Source organism: Microchirus variegatus (assembly GCF_963457635.1).
Source record: "Microchirus variegatus genome assembly, chromosome: 22".
Classification (NCBI taxonomy): Eukaryota; Metazoa; Chordata; class Actinopteri; order Pleuronectiformes; family Soleidae; genus Microchirus; species Microchirus variegatus.
The window spans coordinates 6,403,892-6,429,111 of NC_139823.1; the positions used below are offsets into that span (position 1 = coordinate 6,403,892).

Consider the following 25,220-nt stretch of genomic DNA (forward strand, 5'->3'; position numbering starts at 1 on the left):
AGAAACATCATGAAACGGCATCTGTGTGGGTTCATGCATGTGTTGTTCGTGTTTGTAGCGGCGATAACATCCACAGGGCACTGCTATGCTCTCCAGTTCCTCATGTAATCATCTTCTCCCACGACAATGACGGCAACAGAGAGTCAAAACGTGTGAAGTGATCATAACTGTGCTGTTTGTTTCTACCTTTTGAAGCTATGTTCAGGCAAACAGTCACATGGAAACGCTAAGCAAACTGATTTCCTGATCTTTTCGTGTAGGGAATCCTTTTTTTTTGCTCCTGCAGCTTCAATAGCCATCACTAACACCGCAGAGAGATATTATTGTAAATTTGGGTTGCATGCATGCAAAATACAGTAACTGATCAGACTTCATAAGTTATCTTCTTTTTCAATTCTGGTGTGAGCTCTGTAAAATCCCACGTGTTTTGTTGTGTACTCGCGTCCCGCACGCACTATCCATGTGTGACTGGACTTAAAAAGGCCAGCTTGAAGGATGACAACCATCACTTACTTCAGAGAGCTGTGAATGTAGAAGGGAAGGATCAGGAATGTAAGAGAGATGAAAGGGAAAAAAATTGCAGATGAGGTAAAGCAGGAAAGAGAGGAGTTTTTAAAGATTTATAACGCATCGACAGCCCCCGTGCCAGTCAAAGGAAGACATGTTTTACTTTACATACTTAACTTTACATGAGAACCACAGAATACAAAAGTTTTTAACACTAATATTTACAGGTACTGTCATTTATTGGTACCACTTTAGATTAGGGAACACATATTCACCATTAACTAGGTGCTTACTAACATGCATATAAATAGCATACTAACCCTCTATTATGAAATATTAAGCAAGTATTAACACCTTATTTAGGAAAAATCTTAAATCATGTCATAATAGAGGTAGAATAAAGTGTTAATAGGTGCTTAATGATTACTAATAAAGGGCTAGGAGGCTACTTATATATGTTAGTACGCACCTAGTTAATGGTGAATATGTGTTCTCTAATCTGAAATGTTACCCATTTATTTTAAAGGTCCCCTATCAGGCAAAATCAACTTTTTAATAATTTTTATACTTATTTGGGACTCACTCATGTTTTGTGGTCCCCTTCAGTCTAAGTAGAGGAGATAAAACACTGGATGTTGACTTCCGCACTCACTGGGACGTCACAATGTGCTAAATTCCTGGAATTGTTGCCTCGCGGAGCTCCGTTTTGTCCGTAAAACATGCAAGAGTGCTGGCGAGGGCAACAGTATCTGAAAAGCGGAAGTCCGCAGAAAGTTCTATTCTTGGCTCCACAGTGCAGCACAGAGTTCTACACAAACTTCCAACCTCAGAGGATTTATCTGTCCAGTGGATACATGTTATATATGACGGCAGTGTGCCTGCTAGAGCCTGCAAATGATCACTTTTCCAAATGCTAACTGCTGTTAGCTCCCAGTAGCCTCTGATGGCTGATTTCCTGTCCCTTAAGTTTCGTTTTACTTTTTTTTTAAGGTGGACTTAAAGAGATACTACTAAACAGAGCGTTCTGAACAAGGCTGTTTTGGCAGGGTGATTGAACTGCTGTGGTGCTTCATCCTTATGGTATTTTGACCAAAGCATGTCACAGACATGTTCATTAGGACACCAGGGAACGAGGTTAACTTGGAGAAATAGGGTATAATATCGGACCTTTATGGTAATCAACAGTTGCAGTGAAAACATGCCGTTTTTGGCAGTGGGGCAAATATTTGTAGATGTTACAGTTTTTCCAACATGCTCACCAAGTTCAGCCCACTTTCCTTGGCAGAACTGTCAGCATTAGTGCAGGATTAGATGGGGCTGATACACATTTGGTGTGCTGGTGAGTGAGGACACTGCGGAAGAGATTCACTTAAAATTAACTGGCATGCCCGTCATGTTCATCCCAGTGAAGGAACATGCAGTGGCATGTCAGAGCTCATTAATGTGTCCTTGGACTTTATTACACCAGGATTCTGGCTGCACTTCATAGTGCGACGTCCATGTATCTGTTATTGGTTTTGGTCACAATAAAAAATTATGGATTTAAAGGAATGGTGGTGATTAGTCAGACGGCATTTACGAATAAAGTAAATCAATATACGTATGTACATAAACGCACACACTCACTCTCATTTGTGTGTGTATCCGTGTACCGAGTCATCTCACGCTGCTGTTAATCCTTCCCAGATTGAGGTCAGCGAGGTTATTTGACGATCTCCGTGTGTTTACAGCCCCAGCTGTAAGATTGTCTGCCCCTACCTGATTGGTTCTGTCTTCCAGATGTTGTGATGTTTGTGTAATAAACTGATTGGCCCGAGAATATTTTTTTACTGTGGCGAATATCCCTGAAGGAAGTGGGCCATGGGATTCTTCCAAAAAGCTGGAGGAAACGACTCGTTGTTTTCACCCTCTCGTTCCCCCGCCGCAGGTGAAAGTCCACAGCAGCAGCAGCAGCAGCAGCAGTCGGTTTTAATTTTGGTTCGGTGTGAATGGGAAGCGCGGGGTTGTTATGGTAGCTCCTGGGTGTATTCAGCGCATCGCATCGCATGGGGCGGTTGCTATGGCGACGGCAGGTTGTAGCGTAGGTGTGTTGTTGTGGTAACGGTGTGTCAGTGAGAGGCTGCTGCTGCTCAGTGTCGATCGGAGAAGGGAGAGGATGACTGGGCCTTAAAAGACTAATGAACGGGATCTTGATTTAGACGTTGACATTTCCACTCGGAGCGTCTGATTCATATTTTAGGGGGATATTACATCGAGTGTAACTTATGACATTTAGAACTGTTTTTTTTTTTATCATGGTTATCTATGAAAAGAAGAGCAATAGCTCTGTGTTTACATGTTTGATACATTTCAAGTTTTTCATTCATTGATGTTCACATTTTCTGACTGTAAATGTGGCTAATTTTGGAGAATTAGGGCAAGAATATTATCTAATTGTGTTTTTATGTTGCTGTTCGTGTCCCTTGCTTCCACAAGCAGTGAGGGGGAAATATTTAGAAACGACACACACTGTGTCTGATTTCATCAGTATTTTCAAATGTGCTTCAAACCATCCCAGGAAAGTGTTTATTCTTGTCTGGGTTTATATATATATATATATATATATCCCGAACAGTGTCTCATTTCAGTGTCACCGTCGCTGACCTGCGTGATTACTCGCTTTATTTTCCTGCCGCCGCTGTTTTATCATCTCTTTTTTTTGAGTGTCTCGTTACACTCTGGTAACCAGATGTCAAGCATCTTTTTTCTCCACCCCCTCCATCTTCTTTTCTCTGATCTTTCTGCTTTTGTTCCTCTCCCCCCACCACCAACACCACCATCCCCCCGTTTGTTTCATTAGTGATGTGTGTGTTTCTCTGTTATTTCTCCACAGTGCTTTTTTTCTTTTATCACAGATACGTGAGACTCACAGGGACACACCGTTTTTCTTTTTTTTTTCTGACTTTTTACAGGAACTCACAGTCACATGGTGGTTTAAAAACGGCGTCGGCAACCGGAATTATTCACCAGCCTAAGAAGGTTGATGCATGTGCGCGTGTACACACACAGCACACATGTAAGCACACATGCGTAACGTGTTTTAATGTGATCCATAATGATGGATACATATTCATATCAGACATTTTGACACCGGAGGAAAAGGTGCAAATTAGCAAATGAAGGACGTGTAAGTTTCAGAATGCACGCGATCTCACAGGTGTTATTATTGCCAGTAACACCTGTTCTTTTCCCGCTGAAACAACAAACAAGATGTCAGTTATGTAAATTGAAAAAAATGTCCTGTATTTATGTATTTATGTAGCACTTCACACATGCATTCATGCAGACCATCGATCATCGCGTGAAGCCACAATAGCAATGGAGTATACACAACTTTTCTTTAGTTCTTTTTTTTTTTTATGAATGCAGTTTGGAACCTCAGGTCTAGTTTGTCTTTGTCTCTCTTCAGTGCTCTGGTACAAATCCAAAAATACCTCTTGAGCTAACAGAAGGACCCTTTTTCTAAGCCATAGGTGTTTATTTCTGTCACCGTTTGGAGTGTTTCCAGACTGCTCTGTGAAATGATCACATCTTGATGTCTTTTTTTTTTTTTTTTTTGCATCCTTTCACTTGACTGTTCCTCTCTCTCTCTCTGTCATCTCCCTGTTTGCAGCCATCTGGTTTGAATTCTGTCCACTGTTCTCAGTTGTTTTGCAGACAGAAGGCCCGGGCTGAATTCAACTTTTAATTCCTATATGTACCATGTGCGATCGAGTAAATGTTTGAAAAGATATCACATGTGACAAAGGAAATAGACAACACCTTTTAGAACAAAGGCTTGGTTGCATTTACTCCTTTTTCCTTGCGGTGATGTTGGTGAATTAAAGTGTGATCCACTCAAAGCAGAATGTGTGTTTAATTTGCACTTCCATAACAGTGTAAACCAAATTAGTCTGTCTCATTATAGCTAGTTCTCCACATTTAACAACAACAGAACCCATGAATGGTGTTTGAGTATTTCTTTATATGCACTCGGTGAGGTTATTGTGCGCGCTTTCCTCAACACTCTCATATTTCAAGTTATTATGATTGCTCATTCTCTTTCTTCTCTCTTTCTTTCATTCTGCAGTCATCGCCGACTCGTTGACGGCAACGTCTCCGGCCGCCACTCTGTCCAAGGTGGAAGGCGACACGCTGCAGCTCACCTGCGAGGTTTCTCGAGCCACAGTGCAGCACACCCACCTGTCAGTGGGTTGGTACCTCCGATCCCCGGAAGATGCGACCGCCGCGCCGCAGGAGCTGGTCACCTTGTCCAGGGACTTTGTTCTCCGCTCCGGCGGGACGTATCGGCAGAGGATGGCGGCGGGAGATCTGCGGCTCGATAAAACCAGCGCTACTTCGTACCGGCTGACCATCCATAAGCTGCAGCCTGTGGATCAGGGCCTGCTCTACTGCCAGGCTGCTGAGTGGATTCAGGACACGGACGGGAGCTGGTTCGCCATGACCCGCAAGCAGAGCAACAAGACTCAGCTCCGCATTCAGCCCACTGGTGAGTACTTCACTTTACTAAACCAGAACACTGTGTCCATGGTAGAGATGCTCTGAAAGAGAGGAGATGGAGAGGGGAAAAGTACTTTTGCGTCCCTATCCTTTTGACAAGCATTCACATACATGTGAGTCAGCTTACTCTGATTGCTGATCTCTATCTCACACTAAGCTCATTAGATTACTAAAAAAGGGCTTATCAAAACCTCCACAGACTCCCCTCTTTTCTATTTGTGTCCATTTGATGGGCAGCAAACATCCATCCATCCATTATCTACTGCTTTATCCTCCATTGGAGGGTCGTGGAAGGTGCTGTGTCTATCTCAGCTGACATAGGGCGATAAGCGGGGGTACACCCTGGACAGTTCCCCAGTCCACATGTAGAGATAAACAACCATTCACACCAACGCTCAATTTAGAGTGACCAATTCACCTAATCCCCAAATCTGCATGTTTTTGGACTGTGGGAGGAAGCCGGAGAACCTGAAGAAAACCCATGCACACACAGGGAGAACATGCAAACTCCATGCAGAAAGAACCTTGTTCCACCCGGGGCTCGAACCCTGGTCTTCTTGCTGCAAAGCCGAAAGCGCTAACCACTACACCAACCGTGGTTCCGGGCAGCAAACATATTCAAGAAAATTTAAACCTTCTCCTAACAGTGTGGGCGTTTGACATATGAAACATAGCTTTTCCATACATTGTATGATCTCCAGGCAACAAGTAGCCCAGAGATAAACAAGCAAGAATGTGTTTTTCAATCCCTCCTCACTAAAAAAAAAAAATGACTCCCATATAGTTTGTTTTCTTGAGTGGGAGAAGATGAGGTGGTGTAGAACAAACTCTGTAGGAGAATGCTGTCTAATGGCAAAGAGTTAACAAGTAAAAGGGAGGAAGAGGAAAGGGGGAGGGTGACATGTGGTTCAGTAAGTAACAAGGGTTGCATAATGGAAGAACGTGGGAGAAACAAAGAGTGTGTTGAGGTGGATGATGGAGGAATATGGCGCATATGATAATGATCTAATAAGACGTCGACATCCAGACTTAATGGACCAGAAACAAAGACGACTTTGCGAGTCCTCACTTCCTCACAGCCTCCCACCCAACTTGACCCCATCGCACTCGATCGTGCTGTATCCACACGCATAAAGAATCCCTTTGTGTGCTTCAGAGAAAGAGCCACACAGAGATGGGTGATAAACAGTTGCGAGATACGCGCAAATTACCACGGCAGTACCCAGTGGCAAGTGTCTCCTGTCGGTAAATCACTTCAAAGTGGGATCATTTTTGCATTCCTCCATTGAGCGTCAGATCAGCTCTGGACCGATACAGCTCGATGGTGCCCCAGATAGAGGTGCGCGGATGAGATGGAGAGTGCTAACCCCACGTGGAAAGCAAGTTTATCAAATGACTTCCTGCTACTTCTGGGAGGAGATAAAAGGCACAGAGAGCTCCACTCTCGGCAACCCTTTCGACCCTCTTTGTCTTTTCTCTAATCTATAATGGATGGAGTGGTTGTTGCGTGACAAAAGGAATAAAACAGAAAAAAGGCGCTACCAGGACCAGCAGCTGATGTGTACACCTGTACATGTGCGCATGTGATGCAGAGAGACAGGCGTTCAGAGGAGGCGAGCATCTCCTCCATTAGACTCTTATTGTAAAAGATGGAGTGTGTCTCTCAAGGCGGACCCATCACTAGCGAAACAGATACTTTCGGCTTCAGAGAGAGGTTTTGATTTTTCTCTCATCCCCTCCTTCATCAATCAATCAATCACTCTTTATTTGTATAGCCCACAGTTTACAACACATAGTTTGTGTCACGGGACTTCACAGGGTTGGTAACATCCTCTGTCCTTAGACCTTCGACCAGGGTAAGGAAAAACTACCAGGGAAAAAAACCCTTATAGCAGGGAAAAAAAGGCTAGAAACCTTAGGGAGAACCACAAGTGAGGGATCCACTCCCTGGACGGACAGACGTGCAGTAGATGTTACCCAAAACATACAATACACAATGACAAAGAATAGGAAGTAAAAAAGTCTTTAAATGCCAGGATCCATCTGGATTGCTGGGTTTGTCGCAGCCTGTAGCGAAGGCTGTGACAAACATCCATCATCCATCCTCCACTCTCTGCTTTTATATTTTCAATGGTCCCTCAATTTGTCAGCCGCTTTCACCTCAACTCCATCTGTTAATTGCACTGAGTATTGTGTTGTATCCAGAGTCTCTACATCCGGTCACTTAAACTCCTCCCGTTAATCACAGGCCCAGCAGAGCTTCCATGCTGACACTTTGTAATCGCAGGTTGTAGCTCCTCAGGTTTGCTCCACTCCCTGCACAATTAGTGCCATTTAAATGTCACGCTGCAACGTCTGCACGTACGTGTGAACTGGGGCAGCAACATTTATTCAATTATTAATACATTTACTGATGTTTTTTTTTTTATCTTACAAAGATAATCATTTTAATTTATTTATGATTGACGTGGAAACTGAATCACTGAGTTAATTTCCCGTTTATTGATAGATGATGATTGTTTCCACACAAGTAAGCACACAACTTGTGTTTTTATGTCAATATTTAATGTGTGCAGGAGCGCTCATGTGTTTATGTATGTCAAAACAGTATATCTTCCTCCCTCTCCTTTGTAATATTTCCTCAGCATAATGAGCTCTACACCAACGGCAGACTTTGAACTTTCCCATGACTGTGTTTCTCCGGAAGTCTCCTTAAAGTCTTTGTAATTACAGCTCAGGGCTAACCACCTCACTGAGAGACAAAGCAGCCGTCTCGGATGCGCGACTGTGCTCGTCATCTGGAAACGGGTACAACAAATGAAACTGAAAACAAAGCCATAAAAACACACGTTTTCGTGCATGCGGAATGCCCACAGACAATTGTACAGGTATATGGATGAATGGAGGAGCAAGCACCAGCACTGTGTTCTCTGTCTGCTCTGTCTTCGATCTTGCAAATGAAGGACGAGAAATTGCCTGACTCTTTTAGATCACTAAAGAGAATTTTAATTAGAAGTGGGGTTTTTTTATTGCAGAGGTGAAATCAAGGGTTTAGAGCAAGGAGAAGCTCTCTGAATGCTCAGCGATTTACCACAGCGATGCACTGTGTGACCTCAACCTTCTCTAGTCTCTATTCTTTCCCTCTCGATATTACTATTTTCCTGCCCCTCCCATCCCCGCACACCCCCACCCTCCTCTCCCTCTGTTAATATGCAGGTTTCCAATACCAGATTGTGGATATTAAGAAAGCGCTACAGTGTGAATATTCATTTATATTCCACATATCTTTTAGAAACCAGTCGTTGAACATAAGGAAAATGTGCTCACTTTTCAACCTGCTGTGTTTATTTAAAGGTGCCATATGTAAGAATGTGGCCAAAAACGGTTACTACACTCAAATTCAAAATACCGAGGTCTTTTAGGTTTCGTTTTCTAACATAACTGGCAACCTGTGGTTGCTCGGCAGCTGAGACTCTACTGACTGCAATGATTGGTAGACGGCGGTAGGTGGCGTCACATGCCAAAATATGATTTCAAAACATAAACATGATTTGCAGTTTGCAAAAGATTTTTTTTGTATGTATATATTTTGTCTGTACTGTTGTTGTTGGTGAGTTCAGTTTGTTATATGAACATTATTCCTGAGTCTCTGTGACATATTAGGAGGATTTTATGGCCAGTTGCTTTAGATTTATTACATAATGCACCTTTATATCAAGGTTTTGAACATTTAGTGCTGCAATTTAATAAAAAAAAATACAACATACATCCTTTTTTTTTGCCATTTTACCACATTTATGATTGTTTCGCTTCACGTCCCTTTAACCATAATGTTCTCTCTTTCTAGATCGGGACTTCAGCATCCAGGTTAACACGGAGCGACGGTCCTTCACGGCCGGTGAGCCGCTGGAACTTCGCTGCACCATCGAGGCCCAGAATGTCCCTGAGCGTTTCTTCTCGGTGTCGTGGGTCTTCAGCAGCTCACCGGTGGCCGTGGTGGGCCCCAGTGCCGTGCCTGTCCTGGGCCCCGATTATGTTTCCCGCGAGGCGGCGGGTCACATGACCGTGCGCAAGGAGAGCACCAACGTGTACCTCCTCAAGCTCCAGCACCTGCGCCCTGACGACTCCGGGAAGTACATTTGCCGGGTGACTGAGCGAGAGAAGACGCCCACGGGAGACTTCATCGACCGCAGCAAGAGGTCTCGCAACGTCCAGATCACAGTCCAGTCACTCAGTGAGTAATAATGTGTTCATGAGGCCACTGGCTCACTTGTCCTGTCCTTTGTTGTCATTTACAGTAAGAATGACGAGCTTTTCATGATAAAGTGTTTTATCTTTATACAGACAGTGGAGGATGCCATGCTGTGCTTCTCTCCAGCCTCCTTCTATTTTTCTCTCCCCGCCTCCCTCTCTACAAGGTGGCCTATAACAGATAGCTGCACAGCCTCTATTGTTAGCTGTGAGTAAGAGGGAGAAGGATAATGGTGCTCTTATTCCTGATGTATTTTCTGTTTGAGTGGATTGCTAAGGATTGGTAATGCAGCATTATGGTCCTTTCCATTTCCTTGGCTTAGCAGAGAGGAGGGGAGGGTACCACTATAGTTGGGTAATAGAGGAGTCCAGACTCAAGGAGGCTGAGCTAACAGCCATGAAATGAAACCATGGAAAAGAGAATAGGAGCAGAGAATGGGGCTTTGCTCTCCAGGGCCCTCTAAGTGGTTCCCCAGGAAAAATTAATGTCCTCTGCCGAGGCAGGCAGGCTTCTTGGGCTGGATAAAGGCCCGGCTGTTGTTGGTGCGGTTGTGTCAGGCTTGTAGCTGATTGATGCAAATTTACAGTAAACCCTGCAAACAGCCCTCCCATCAGTCACTGAGATTTTCCTCCTTCAGTTCGGGTTGTCCTCCCACTCCTGTGTGTGTGTCTCTTAGGGATGGAATAGCTTGGGGAGCCGGCTGCTACCTGTATAATTAAGCGTGATAACAACAGCGTAGTATTTTCATTCAAACCCTACCTTATCCTGACCGCTGTGCACCCCCTGCTAAATCAGCCCAGAGCAACGGCCCCAAACCTGCAGCAGTCTCACGGGAACCTCTTTATGGGAGGGTTTTGTTTTTCTGACAAAAGACCTTAATGGCCTATAAAAGATGTTTATAGTGTTTACACAGGATAATAGCCATGGTTATTGGAGAACTCCCATGCAACACAGCAGTAGTGGCCAGGCAGCATTTATTTCATGCACAAACTGCCCTCCCATGTCTGCTTACTCTCACAGATCCACGCACACACAGACACATTTTCAAGATGTGCTCCATCACTCTAACTGTGGGAATTGGGTGAGACTTGGTAATAGGGGTTGCGTCAGGGGTTAGGGTTGATGAGTCAGAGCCAGGTAAAGGTTACAGCAAAGGGCAAACTGAGATGAACAGTTCTGACGAAATCGGCGTTGATGGAAGAGTTTACGTTTGGGGTGAGAAAGGAAGAGAAAGGTTAAATGCTACACTGCGACTCTATCGTAGAGCGATAGACGAGAGCATGAGGAAGGGGGTGAAGGGGAAAGAGGGGTGTAAAACTCCAAAACTCCAAATGGAAATGCAAAGCGGTCCAGAAACTTGACACTCTTAAGAGAGTTCAGGATGTTAGGATCGATGACCACTGTCTAACAATCCTCTCTTCATCTCTCAGGGTCAATTCATTATGTTCTCCTTAAGCTGTGGAAAAAACTATTTGCATATTTCCATTATACAGTTGAAGCACTTCTTGACTCTACTTGGGTATCAGGTAGAGCTGCAATGAACGATTATTTTCGTACTTGATTAACCTCGATTAAGCGATTACTCCTTTGGTCCATAAAATGTTTAAAAAAAAACATTGATCGGTGTTTGTCAAACCAGGAAAAAACTATGTTCTTCGAATGTCTTGTTTTGTCCACAAACCAAAATGATTCAGTTTTAAGGATTTCTTTGTTTTTGTTTTTGGAGCAAAGAAAATATTCCCATATAAGAAGCTAAAACAAACAGAAATCTTGTTTTAATCATGAAAAAAGCTTCAAACGGTTAATCGGTTATCAAAATAGTTGATGATTAAAGGTGCATTATGTAATAAATGTAAAGCAACTGGCCATAAAATCCTCCTAATATGTCACAGAGACTCAGGAATAATGTTCATATAACAAACTGAACTCACCAACAACAACAGTACAGCCAAAATATTTGCATTAAAAAATATATTTTGCAGACTGCAAATCATGTTTATGTTTTGAAATCATGTTTTGGCATGTGGCGCCACCTACTGCCGTCTACCAATCATTGCAGTCAGTAGAGTCTCAGCTGCCGAGCGACCACAGGTTGCCAGTTACGTCAGAAAACAAAACCTAAAAAACCTCTGTGTTTTTAATTTGTATGTAGTAACCGTTTTTGGCCACATTCTTACATATGGCACCTTTTAATAATCGATTAATTGTTTCAGCTCAAGTATCGGATACATCGTTTTCCATTACTTCTCGGGATCTCCTCAGTGTGAGCGGGGTCGTCGTAGCACGGCTGCGGAAAACTGCCGTGACGCTGTTTATACACGACACAAACATGCTCCGTCCAGCTCTTTCCATCTACACCATGTTGATGCACCACAGTGTATTTGGAAGGACAGCAGCCAAGTATCGGCTCTGCTCGCGTGGAACCTCGCCAGAGCACGTACCAAACAAAAAAGCACCATCTACCAGGTTCTATTCCTTAATGGAAAAGCAAGTGCTAGAACTGTATAATGGAAAATCCCCATATAAAGCTCTTTAAAATGGAAAGGAACAACAAAAGAAGAATATGAGGTTCTCCTTTTGTTCGTTTGAGAGTGATAGAATTAAGTAGTTGATTTCATATGCACAGAGAGCTCGTGCTGATTAGGAGGGCCAGCAAACTGAAAGGGAAGCAGCAGAGCTTGGCCTGAGGGGAGGAAAAAACAAAAAGAAGAGTAAAAAATCTTGAGCCACACCACCCGAGAGACAACAGCGTCCCACAGGACTAAGAGAGAGCTTTTTTGGTCAACTGCAGCTCCGTAGTGTTTGATGCGAGCTGAAGTGATGATGAGAGTCGAGATGAAAGAGAAAAACAGAGCGGGTGATCCTGTTACAACTTTTATCCTCTCCCTCTCTCTGAAGTGCCACTGATGAGTCCTGTGATCTCAGTCTCCTTCCATGTGCCCATGTGAACTTGGTCAACAAGCTGCACAGGAAGTCCAGGAAGCGAATCTTAACCTACGCGCTCCGATTCACCAAAGCCTTCTCTGCGCTTCTAGCCGGGCTGTGCCCGAGGCCGTGCTTTCACACACACATAATTACATACATACAGTACAAGCATGCAAACACACCTTCACACCACTTGCACAGGATTACCTTACACTTGTTGGGCAACATGCTCAACAATGTGCTGTGTTGCCTCTGGCTCCGTGTGTTCTCTCAAAGCTTTAATACTTAGTGCTTTTTTGTTGAGATTTTGAGAAACTTTTTTTTTCTTTCCCTCCAGGAGAAGCATCTCATCTCTTTGCTATCGAGTATCTGTCGATACCAGCTCCTGATCTAGTGCTTGTATTTGCCTTGATAGCTGAACTGCACAGTACATCATTTAAAAAAAAAAAAAAAAGAAGAAGGTGGTCACTGTCAGTAAAATAATAATCTTCCTGACTGATGTTTAGAGAGGAAGAAGAACAGACTCTTCTATCATCTGTCTGCTGCTGTGAGGCTGAACTACCGCCGTTACATTTGTATTTTCTACAAACACTTACACGTTTTATTCTTTTAAACTTAAGCTACAGCAATGTCCACCCACTGTGTCACCACTCAAGGCTGAACTGGAGCAGATCGAATGAGGCGTAGTATTAAAAATATGACCAATTATCTCAAACAAAGGTAATATGAATTAAATGTCACTATGAGTCTGCACCAAATAAAGCTCTGCTACAGTCTACGGCTGAGCTACACGAAGGATCTTTAATAAAGAACAGAAACAGACCATGCTGATATGGAAAGCCCTGTAAAGTGATTGGGGTGCGGTGATCAGCGTGATTGCTGATCTCTGATCAGTCTCAAATGACTGAGACGTCCCTTGTGTCAGATATACACTATCATTTTGATACTCACCTGGTTGTCTCTCTCTTTCTCTTTTCCCTCTTTTCTCAGAGAGCAACATCACTGTGTCGTTGTCCAGTAACTCCTCGGAGGTCCTAGAAGGCGATGTGATCCAGTTGGCCTGCTTAGTCCAGTCCACTACGGGCCCCCTTTCCATTGTCTGGCAGTGGACCGACAAGCAGGGGACTGGACCAGCCCAGGAGGTCGCCTCTGTGGATCGGGATGGCACAGTTTTGCACAGCCCAACCTACAGAGATCGCTCCAGTTACGGGGAGATACGCGTGGAGAAAGCGCAAGCGGACACGTTCTCTCTGTCGCTGTACAATGCCTTGCCTGGCGACGAGGGCCAGTACCGGTGCGCGGTTACCGAATGGTTTCAGGCCGGCACTGAACCAGAGCTCAACTGGGAGAAGATAGGAGAGGAGTCGGCCACCAAGACGATCACCGTCAAGACAGTTGGTAAGTTGTGTCAGCACTAAGAAAGCTAAGATGTGTGAGATTGTAACATAATTGAGATATGTTACTATGTCAGAGTAAATTTATCTGGAATACAGTTTTATTTGATCCTCGCCTAAAAAAAAAACATTAATTAGAGTGGAAATCACCTTTAACTCACATGATGGTAGCCTTTTTCATCTAGGAAAGTTATATCTGATGACTAACTGTGCAAAAGTGGATGCTAAAAAAGTGAACAAGAGCAGTTTTACAGCTGTTTTAACACAGGTATGTTCAGGCGGAACATTTGGGCACATTTTGGTACATTTTGGTACCATTATGTGCCATTTGACCTTTCTCAGGCACCAAACAGGTGTAGATCAGCTGTACTCCACGCATCTTGTGCAGCCCCCTGTACATGGGACTCTCGCATGGAAGGTTTTTAAAGTATCGCCAAGTAAATAAAGTGTCAAGTCTCAAGACAAAGAAAGGCAGACAAAGTTTGTGATTTGTTTGTGATTGATGAATCACTCAGGTAGAACATGCACTCCAGATATTGCAGTCGAACATTGTTTATTCATATACTCCCCAAGCAAGTATATTAACATTACCACACTCAGTCACTCAGTCAGTCAGTCAAGTGCTTCCCTGACACTCTTTATAGACACATACACGCGCACACACACTCACAACCATATGGATTAGTCAGAATTATTAGAATGGAAATGCAGTGGCATGTGTGTTTCACAGTCTGTTGGCCTCCTCTGTCAGGGCTGAATTAAGCTTAACATCCATGGTACAGGCTGAGGAAGCCACTGGAGCGAAGCGCTGAGGAGCTGGCAGGCCAGGAGAGCTGGACTTAATATACACACATATGCATACACACACACACACACACACACACACACTCACACACACACAACGTATTAGCTCCCCAAAGCAATACAAAGCAGTGCAGTAGTGAGGAGATGTCAGTTTTTAAGTGGCCATTTGTTAAGTTTGGGCAACAACAGAAACATTACTTTGAGGAGCAAGGGACATATTATGCAAATCAGGGCAAAGAAGCCCAAAGCTGCAAGCCTTTCCTCCGTTATTCTCCTCAATGTCTCTTCATTTTCTCCTCTGTTTGTGCATGTTGATCAAGGTTTTTTTCAAAAAGTGCATTGTAGCGTGACGGTCAGTGTGTTTTTGTTTTCTTCCTAATTTTTTTTTTTTAACTTCAGTTTCCACATACAGAATCACTGGATCTATGCAGACAAATCACTTCTTGTTTTTTTTCCCCACTATGTTCTCGTTATTCTACTAATCTTTGTACCCAATAAACAAAACAAAACAAAGAGGAAATGGATCTCCAGGTTCCCTCTGAGCTGAAACTGACCTGCCACCATTGACTGAACCAGACAGGCTAAAGCTAAATATGTTATACAGTATACGACAAATGTACTTCAGTGTAGTTCATATAGCTTTCTTATTCACGGATCCCTTCTGGGATCTGACAGGAACTGGAGGTGGTAGGAAAAAGGAATCTCCCCTGGGAATCTTGTGTTTTCGTTGCCAGGGGTGAACACAAAAGTGCTCTGTAGATACCTCCTTTACAGCTGATTGGCTTAAGAATGTCAGAATGTAGAAAAGCACGCCAGTGTGCAGCGTAGAAGCACTTTCTTTCTCCCCCTTCCAATCGCACACACGCACACACTCTGTGTGATAAAGGAAACAAACACATTTGTGTTTACTCACACAAAACAGAAAAGACAACGTCGCATGAGGAAATGGCTCAGCATGAAATCCTCTTTACTCTCGCTGAGGCAGGCAGACAGTGAGGCAAATGGATAGATGGAAGCCGGGGTGCAGGGAGATGAGAGATAGAGTGAGGAGAGAATTATAGTCTGTTAGAGAATTATGGCCCAAGGCAGCGGCCCCAGCAGTAGCCAAGTCTGGACAGAAAGCCATTGATTACACACCCTGAAGGACAACCGGGGATGATGGCTGTCACAGGGAGACGGGGAGTGAGGGACGGAGGGAAAGCGGTGAGGCTGTTGACATGAACATAATGGAGAAATCTCAAGTATCAACGAGATGAAGTATCTGATCTGGCGAAAAAATCAGACTATTTCCACGTCCCACTCTCTATTTTTTTTTTATCTTTGTGTAACTGTCCTTTTCATATTCAAGCTCAATCGTTCACATTCATTGACAATGCCCCAAAATAGGTGCCACAGATCCACGCTATTAAAGGGGATTTTTCTTTATCTAGTCTCTCTATCCCCCCCCCGTCTCGCTTGCTTCTCAGTGTAGGTGTATCTTGGCAATAATATATGGACTTGGGTGAATGTTTTTAGCTTAATGAGGAGAGTTTAGACTTGGCAAGGAGTTGGGCATAGATCGAACATCGGCGCTTAGAGGAAATCTCTCCCCGGGGTTGTCTTTGTTGCATCACCATTAATTTTCAGGCGCACTCTCACAGAAAAGCACACAACCTCACACTGACACACAAGTATACGTACACGTGCGTACATATAGTGAACTAAATGGATGTCGAGGGCAAAAATGGACGAAAGAAAAAGCCCGTGAAGATTGAAGAACTGCTTTCTCAATGAATCTGTGTTATGTAAAGATCTGTTTCTCAATGGGTCTGTGCACTTTGAGTAAGACGCTGCACACTGTATTTCTCACAGCAGGGGAGTGTGGAGTGTGCACCTTTTTGGTGGATGTGCTTAAATGTGCTTTCAATCCTGAAAACTATTACAGAGCCCCTTCGTCATTTGCTGAGCTTTAAGCTTCTGGAGATCAGATTCATTCACACAATCAAGCTGTGGCGTGCAATTATTATGTAATCAGCAGTGCTCTACTGGGGTTTGTAATTGTTTGTGCCATCCTAACATCCACTCATCTCTTCTTCCACTACCCAGAGTCCTCCTTCATGGTGTCCGCCTCATCCAGGACGCCATCTGTATCCTTCGGAGACTCATTTGACCTCCTGTGTCTGGTCAAGCCCCGGCACAACCCTCGCGTCCCCACCTCCGTCACCTGGCGCTTCATGCCCGCTGGCACAGAGGCCGACGGCGAGGATCAAGGAGAGTTCAAAGACTTGGTCACTTTCACCCGGGAGGGCACGCTGCAGTGGGGCGACCAGTTGCTGGGCTTGGGAACCCGCACTACGGTGGATCGCTCCCACTCCAACACCAACTTCCGTCTGTCGGTGACCCGCGCAGGGCGCCGCGAGGCGGGCAAGTACCAGTGCAGCGCCGTCCTGTGGAGAAGAAACTACGACAACAGCTGGAGCCGAGTTGCCAACCGCACTTCCAACCTGCTTGGCATCAGTGTCCTGCAGCCAGGTAATGTCACATGGCCGCTTGCCAGACACACACCTAATTGGTACAGACACAGCCCAGCACACAAACAGGGATAAACACAGTCACACACACCCACACAGAGTAAGTTCAGCAGAGCTTAGAGGATTTCTGCCTGCTCTAATTGCTCTTAGTCTCTGGTTTACCCACTAATTGGAGTGTGTGTGTGTGTGTGTGTTTGTGTGTGTGTGTGTGTGTGTGTGTGTGTGTGTGTGTGTGTGTGTGTGTGTGTGTGTGTGTGTGTGTGTGTGTGTGTGTGTGTGTGTGTGTGTGTGTGTGTGTGTGTGTGTGTGTGTGTGTGTGTGTGTGTGTGTGTGTGTGTGTGTGTGTGTGTGTGTGTGTGTGTGTGTGTGCAGACATGGGTGCGCGTGCATGTGTGCGTGTGCAGGGCAGGGTGGAGTCTCCTAATGGAGAGCAGTGAAAGGATTGCTAAATATGCAGGAGATACCAGGAGAATACTGAGTAAAAAAGAAACCGAAAGGAGGAAAGTGAAGGACGGAGACAGAAGGAGTGATAAAGGGAAGGAGAGGTCTGTCCTTGAACCTTTTTTTTCCTCGGCGGATGAATTAAACTGTCGACAATGGCCTCGTGTGCTCGACACACACAGAGACAAAAAAAAAAATATGCAGGCAAAGCCCAATTAGTGGCTGAACACAAACAAGAAACACAGACACACACGCACAATCTCACTGAATATACCCCAGTGTGGGCTGTTCCTCAACGACGCTATGATATGTGATAAATGCTCAGTATTTGAGTCCATGACGCGCTTCATTAATGGATTTTTGCAGATGAGCAAGATATGTGGGCGTAATGAGAGCAAGGTAGGGTGTTAAACTTGTCTTAATAAGAGCTGCAGTGACACAGCATTATATCAAGTTACATTATATTTATTATAGTTGCAGACTATAGAGTGACTTTTTTTGTTGTTGTCTGCCCACAAGCTCCTTCCATATTCAGGTGAGGAAAAGTAAGAGGCTCTATTGAGGCTCTATTGAGTACAGAGGCAGACCGTGGCGGTCAATAGCACTTTCAAATCCTTTCAAAGTAGAATGCGTGTCTCTTCTTCTTCTTCTCCTCCTGTTATTGACGCTTATTGTTGCACACACAGAAGCAGCGCACAGCGCGGAGACGGTGCTTTTACATGCTAAAGTGACCGTGCTGCGACCCTGGCCGTTCACGTGGAACCGCGCAGTGTCCCTCCGGGGCCCTTCAAAAGTTATTTGAAAGTGACTTATCACCTTCAATGTTCACTTACCTTCCTCCCTTGCAGTTGACTTTGTTTATCCTAAATCAGAGCATTAACACACACACACACACACACACACACACAAACTGCCAAACAAGGGCATTTTGCAAGGGAGTAAATACTCCAGTGCCAGTTCCACCCTCCAGTTGCATCTCCAGTGACAAAGTGCTCAGTTACCTGAGCAATTGAGGGTAAGAATAAGAAGAGCCTTTGTTAGCTACTTTGATGCATTTAAAACAGTGTTATAGTACAATAATAAATAAGCTATATGGACAGAAAAGAGGAGAATGGAGATGTGTGGTTGCATTTCTGTGGTATTAATAGTTATGATAAATATTAATATGAATTACCCTTTGAACGATATTGCACATGACAAACGGAAGATATTGCACTTTTATGACATTGCATCAGCAATCGTGACAATGTGCTCAGCTGCTGAATGAAAGCCAAACTTTTTTTTGTTTATTTCAGATTATGCAGCACTCATTTCCTCCTTCCTGCTGCATGTGTTTTCCATGTTTTTCTAGCCTTTAGTTAGACTGGTGATTAATTAGTTAAAAGTAGAATTAGTAATTTTTTGCACACACGCACCAATTAGCAGTAGTAAATTTGACCTCTGCATTTAACCCGTCCTTTACACACCAGTAGTGAAAACACACACAAGCCCGGGCGCAGGAGCAGTGGGCAGCACTTACAGTATCTGCACACTTAATCGGCCGTTTGTGTCATGAGCCCAGTTCCTTTACTCTTGGCCATGGGTTGCAGGACATCGCTCGCTGCCTCGTGCCTCTCCATCTGCTGTTTTTCTCTCTGTTTTCCTAAATGTTAACCACAGCTGGCTAAACGAGAGCGTGGTATTTTTACCTCCTCCCTCAAAGAAGCAAGATAAAGGGGGGAGTGTGAGTGTGTGTGTGTGTGTGTGTAATGAGGTGTGAGAAAAACACAGAAGCTGACCAGATACATAATTGAGAGACGTTAAATCGTGCTTCCAGAGGCACCTGCTCGATACGAGTATGAGCTGCCTCAGCAGCATTTTGTGCGCACAAACTGTACACGCAGCACACACGTGCGGGCGGTTCTGCGTGAATGCCTCCTGCAACTGTTTCTTGTGACGTGCGCCGGCGAGCATGCATATGCTACTATGCATAATGTAGTCTTACCTCTGATGCCCAACAACACATCACTTTTCTCTCAGCTGTTTGTCTAATTACGCCACCACCATCTTATATTGAGAATAAACGTGGCTCTGTGTGAGCACACGTGTGTAGAACTTCAGAAATAAAAAAGCATCAGAATCCATGCATCTAAGATTAAGTTCAGATTACCAGGCTGAAGTGACTGATGTGTCATTTTTTTTCGCTTTTTCAGGGCTGTTTCACACAGAAATGATATTGACATTTTTTTGCTTATTTTAACAATAAAAGGGTCAGAAAATGTCCTGTGCGTTAGCCTATTTTTCCATTGTCCAATTGACAATTTTCTGCATGTTAAAATGCCATATTAACAATTTAAAATTAAGAAAAACAACATGTACAGGCATTTTCCCAACTCTTTCTTCTCTGTTGACAAATACACTGATATGCCGGTTTCCTGCAACATCGCCAGTGAAATTACCGTAATAACCACATGTTGCCTTTGACTTGCAACTTCTCAGCTTTCAGAAACCGCTGGAATTTTTCCGATGGCACAAACCCTCGCGGTAATTACGGTAATGTGAAGCGTGCAAACTAGTGCTGTCAAGCGCGTTAACACACGACACGCTTCCATGACGACTGGCCGGAAAAAGACGCGCGTGACGTCATGTTTACGTGACTCCGGATTGTTAAAACGAGTCTGTAAAGTAACGCAAAAAAATGTTAACGCTGGTTATTTGTAGCGCTGCTCTTTTCGTTTAATAAACAGACCGCTCCATTTCGACTGTATGCACGCTAATGGTGCAAAAAGGAGCTAATGCAGCTTACGGAGCTAACTGGTAAACGGTGCCTGGACCGTTGACATGACGTCATGTGCGTATTTTTCCGGTCAGTCGTCATGGAAACGTGTCATGCGTTAACGTGTTAACATATTGCACAACACTAGTGCGAGCGTGTCGTCTGCGATACGCTCGTGTTAAAGGGTTAAAATCAGATCTGTGTCACTTCATACATATCCAATATGTGGTGGCCATGCATATAGATTACAGTCATATTAGAATCTGTGCAGCTCATTGCCTTCACGCATGCACTCTTATCTTATCTCATCTCATCTCATCTCAATTTAAGGTTTTTTTGTGCACATATTTGAAAGGGTCGGGTCCCATTTTGGAGGCAGACACTAGTTGAAGTTAAGATTGTGAACCGTTTGATCCGATCTGAATAATGTGGGTGGTAATCTGAACATCGCCTTTGATCATCAGAGGAGAAAAGCTGATAAAAGCTGCACAGAACAGAAGCAGTGAGCTGGTCAAAAATGATCTTTCATCAAATGAGTGAGGCTGTAGCCTGGCCACAGACCTACTTCCTGTTCCAGATTGCATTAGAGGCACACTGCCTGTGTCCCCTGGGTCATACAAGAGGAGTTCACTACCGTATTTGCACACACACACACACACACAGAATATTTACTGTATACCTATTGTAAGTGCAACCCAGAGCAGTAGTTAGGCAAGAACTGACCGGATCCTGCAGAGATCCAGTGCACCCACAGGAGCACAAACATCATCATTCTCGCGTCCAAACACAAAGATGCAGCACACTCTGGGGGGGGTTGATGCGCAAGAATAGAGGATCTCCACAAACGCACACAAAAAAAAACAGAATAACAAACACATTGTATACAGTTTCACATACGTAAGATTAGATTTCACCTGATTGAGTTTTCTCTTTGTCTCTTTCCGAAATGCAATAATGGCGAACACATGTTCAGCATGGCAGATCGCCAGGGAAGCCTCAGTCTCTGCAACACAGTCTAATATCATCTACTCATAACTCAAAACTGTACACACACACACACACACCCGCACAGAAGCACACAATCGCTCTGCTACACACACACACACACACACATACATATACACGCTGCAAACACCCAAAACTAATTATGCTGAATCTTCCCTAATGGAACCGGAGTTTAGATTAATGACGGTTTGGGGAGTTCAATACGTTTTTTCTCATCATTCCAGTGTGTGCATGTGCACATTAGTGCTCGTGTATCTGGCAAGAGGAGCAGGATATTAAGATTGCCTGGTTATTGGGTGAGCGAGAATGATGATGGTGATGATGGGGAGGGGGTGGGGTGTCCCACTTAGAGTTTCTCCTCATCTCTCCTCACACACACACACACACACCTACGCGTGCTTGGCTACTTTGAGATCAAACATGGTGATGCAGGATAAGATGCCTACTTTGTGTTTTGTTTTGGCTTATCCTCAGCCCTTGTTTTGTGCTTTGAAAAGTTAAAGCTCGTACTGTACCTTCCGCTTTCTCCTCCTTTATCTCGCCGTGCCTTGTCTGCTCCGTCACTCTCGCTCTCTCTCTCTCTCTCTCCCCCCCGATTTGTAATTGAGGGTATCTTTCAATTTAACATGAGCTGGCAGTACCAGATGCCACATGTGCTTTTGTTTCATGCCAATGAAACACTTTGCCACACACAAGTGTAATTGATAGCGTTCGCATCGCCGCGGCGATTGGAGATTCCCGCTTATCAGGACATGGATGGGAGCTGTCTGTCTTCATTAAGGCTCGGCTTACCGCCCTGCCACTTCATCTCTGTCTTTCTACATTTTGGTTTCACCCACACACCCCCCCCCCCACACACACACACAAGTCTCTTTTAATGTCTTCTTTCCCATTTGCTCGCACTTCGCTACAGGTTTCCCCCGTTATGCACGCCCACAGCTTCTTCCTCACGCTTTTGATTTTTGAATATTTTATAATTCCCTGTTGCCCTCCTCCTCCTCCTCCTCCTCCTCCTCCTCCTCATAATTCTCTTGCTTCTGTTTACATTTTTCTTCAAATAGCGTTTCAAGTTGTCAATATCTCATAAATAATAAAGATATGGCAAATGTGCTTGTTTGTGCACAGTAGCAGCTTTATCACAGCGTTACTGTCTGGGACTATTATTTAGTAAGTCTATAGTGTTTCAGCAGCAGCAGTAAGGGTTTGGGTTTGAGTTACACTGGGCAGAACTGGGATTACATGGACTAGGATTGGTCTGTTATGGAAATAAAAAATGATTTGGGTCAAAATTGAAAACACAATTATTATTATATTCATGAACTTGAAACAAATGGAATTTAGTGCATGTCGAGAAAGTGGCTTTGAACATAAACTTTGAAAAATAACCTTTTAAATTTACCTCAAAATAACTATAAATAGAATCAACTATATAACTAAAATCACAGAGTACACATCGAGTCAAATTGTCATTAAAATACAAAACAAAGACAATGTAACTAGTACAAAATTGTAACAAAAACAAGTTAAACTGATCAAAAATGATTTAGGCCAGCATGCTCTTAGGGCTGCTCAAATAATCTCTTACAGCAGGGGTCTCAAACTCGAGGCACGTGGGCCACATGCGGCCCGTCAGTCGATATCCTGCGGCCCTACACTTATTTTGAAATTTGTAAGCTTGTATAGTGTTTTAATTACAATTGACATTCATTTTTTGGTTTTAATGTTTTAATTATGTCCTATTTCTGTCTGTTTTCGTTATTTACAGATTCATTTTGCATCATGAATATGTTGTTGTTTTTTTTTCATGAACGATTTATCAAAACAAACACTGGATTATCAAGATATAATTTAAATTTCAAATCACGAAACTTTTTTTCACTTGACCCGGGCCCTCCTGACCAGACTAGAAGTTCACAGGTCATTTTGAGTTTGAGGCCCCTGTCTTAAAGGTTTTTGCCTGATGATCAGATTTAGAGATGAGCACAAGCAGGTCCTAATATGTTATTATTTTGTGCTTTTCAGAGCTCTATCAGTATGGAGTTGTGCTGTAAAGTGTCTATTTAGTGGTCGGCTGTGCTGTCGTTGGTACAACAACCACTTAGGTGTTTTTATTTACGCACTCGCTCAGAAACGGCCCCGGCGTTTGCGTTTCAAGTGGTTTTAAAGAGATTTGTTGTGTCGTGCCGATCGGCGCAGACGCCACCGAGCAGCAAATATTCCACATTTGGTGTTTTTGCTCGACGTCTGTCTCTTGTTCCCACACAAGTGAGCTGACTCGACCTTTTTTTTGCTGACTCAGCGCCGCTGCTGCTCCTCTCCTCCGTCTGCCGTCTTTACTCACGCTGCGCGTTTAACCCGGGGATTCCACTGAAATGCGTGTGTTCTATTTTTGCCGAAAGACGAGCGGGACAAGCAGTCAGAGTTGAAGCATTATTTTCAGAATAAAAGCCCTCCGTTTTGTAATAATCATTTTGTTTAGATCACATTGTTTTTGTAATTGTTTGAGGCCATATTTGTAAATGAAACACTGGTTTCGATTAATTGCAGAGCACTAACATGCAGTAAACTCACCACTTTGTATGTGTACCTAAAAACAGTTCAGTGAGGTGTTCCATGTTTTGATATGGGTTATCATCTTGGACCAATCCGGCCATTCTTCTCTGACCTACGGCCTCAACAAGGCTTTTATTTGTGTGTGAAAATCCCAGTAATCCCATCTGGTATCAACAATTCAGCACCATTTGAACTTACACAGGTCGTCTTGGCCATGACTTCATGCCTAAACCCATTAGGTTGCTGCCATGTGATTGGCTGATTAGATATTTACCCAGCAGTTGAACAGGTATAAATAATAAAGTGGCTAATGCATGCAACACACAGCCTGCCCCTCTACCCTATACGGTTTATACGCTGTTCGAATAATCCAGAACGTGCTCACAATCTGTGCGTCGCACACACACATGCATACGCCGGGTCATAATGGGTGATAAATGAAGAGCCTGTGAGAGGTGCACTGAAACAGAAAATAATTTCATAAAAGGTTTTTGATTAATCACGTCTGTTTCAGACAGGACAGTCAAGGTCAGGCCTACATGTCTCTCCCCCCCCCCCCACACTCGCTCCCGCTCCCTCCCATGTGAGAACACGGCACATTTTTCTGTCCGGTTCAATCCAATCCAATCTCGTACCCGTTCTCATTTTTCGGCCCAGTCTGCAGACACAATGAGATTCATGTGTTGTGTGTCTTCATCTCTCTTAACCACCTTTTGACGCTGTGTGTGTGTGTGTGTGTGTGTGTGTGTGTGTGTCATGTGTGTCCTGCTGCTGATGTAATTGAAGTCGTAACTCAGGGCTAGCTACAGTGCTGCTGCTCCCCATGTAAATCAGTGGCTAATAGTAGGAGGAGAGCGGTAGAAGCTCAGCAGTGCCGCCTCCTGCACACACACACACATTAGCCATTCTCCAGCCTGCACTAACTGAATACCCACAGTTTGGTGGTTTAATGAGCATAATGTGTTTTATGCAATTGGTGCAAAGTTAATTGGTGCCCCTTTAAAAACCACACGGACATCACGATAGCACACAGCTCAGTCTGTTCCACCTACTTTTGGTCTATTAATCTCCCAGTGTTACCCTGCTCTGACCTCATGTCGTCTCTCCCCTCTTGTGCATCCATTTTCCTAGCAGTCGAGCAGGAAGGAAGGAAAGTGTATATTCCTGAGGAGTTAATGGCCTCCATTGATACTTTCATGGGTTTTTTTTTTCCAGTAGCACTTTCCGTCAATTTTGTCAATTATGTTCCCATTTAGAGGGAAATAGACAATGAGTCTATTGAGTGGACAAGTGACTTGAATGAGTGGACACTCCGTGTGTGACTGACAGCCAGCGCTGTCCAATAAGTACCTGGTTGCACATCGACGTCTATTGAATTTCAAGGCACTGGTGAAATTGCAAATCTCCAGACTTCAGAAAAACGGGAGTTCGTCGTGCATCTGAGAGTCGACATCCACTTTCATATGCAGTCTGTGGTTCAAAGCTCTTGTTAGAGTGTGCACAAATCCTCATAATTAGCCTGGTCTTAATGATAT

At 43.9% G+C, this 25,220-nt stretch overlaps 1 protein-coding gene across 1 annotated transcript in view; it reads left to right on the forward strand.

Annotated features, from left to right (window-relative positions):
* The window catches only part of igsf3 (immunoglobulin superfamily, member 3), a gene marked incomplete at both ends in the record, with an annotated part of 80,333 nt that overhangs the window by 40,369 nt on the left and 14,744 nt on the right, over nt 1-25,220 (forward strand). Inside the window, 4 exons of the mRNA XM_083908880.1 lie at nt 4,616-5,035; nt 8,894-9,280; nt 13,214-13,621; nt 16,507-16,932. Coding sequence (XP_083765006.1) covers nt 4,616-5,035; nt 8,894-9,280; nt 13,214-13,621; nt 16,507-16,932 — 1,641 coding nt within the window. The remainder of the gene's footprint in view (nt 1-4,615; nt 5,036-8,893; nt 9,281-13,213; nt 13,622-16,506; nt 16,933-25,220) is intronic.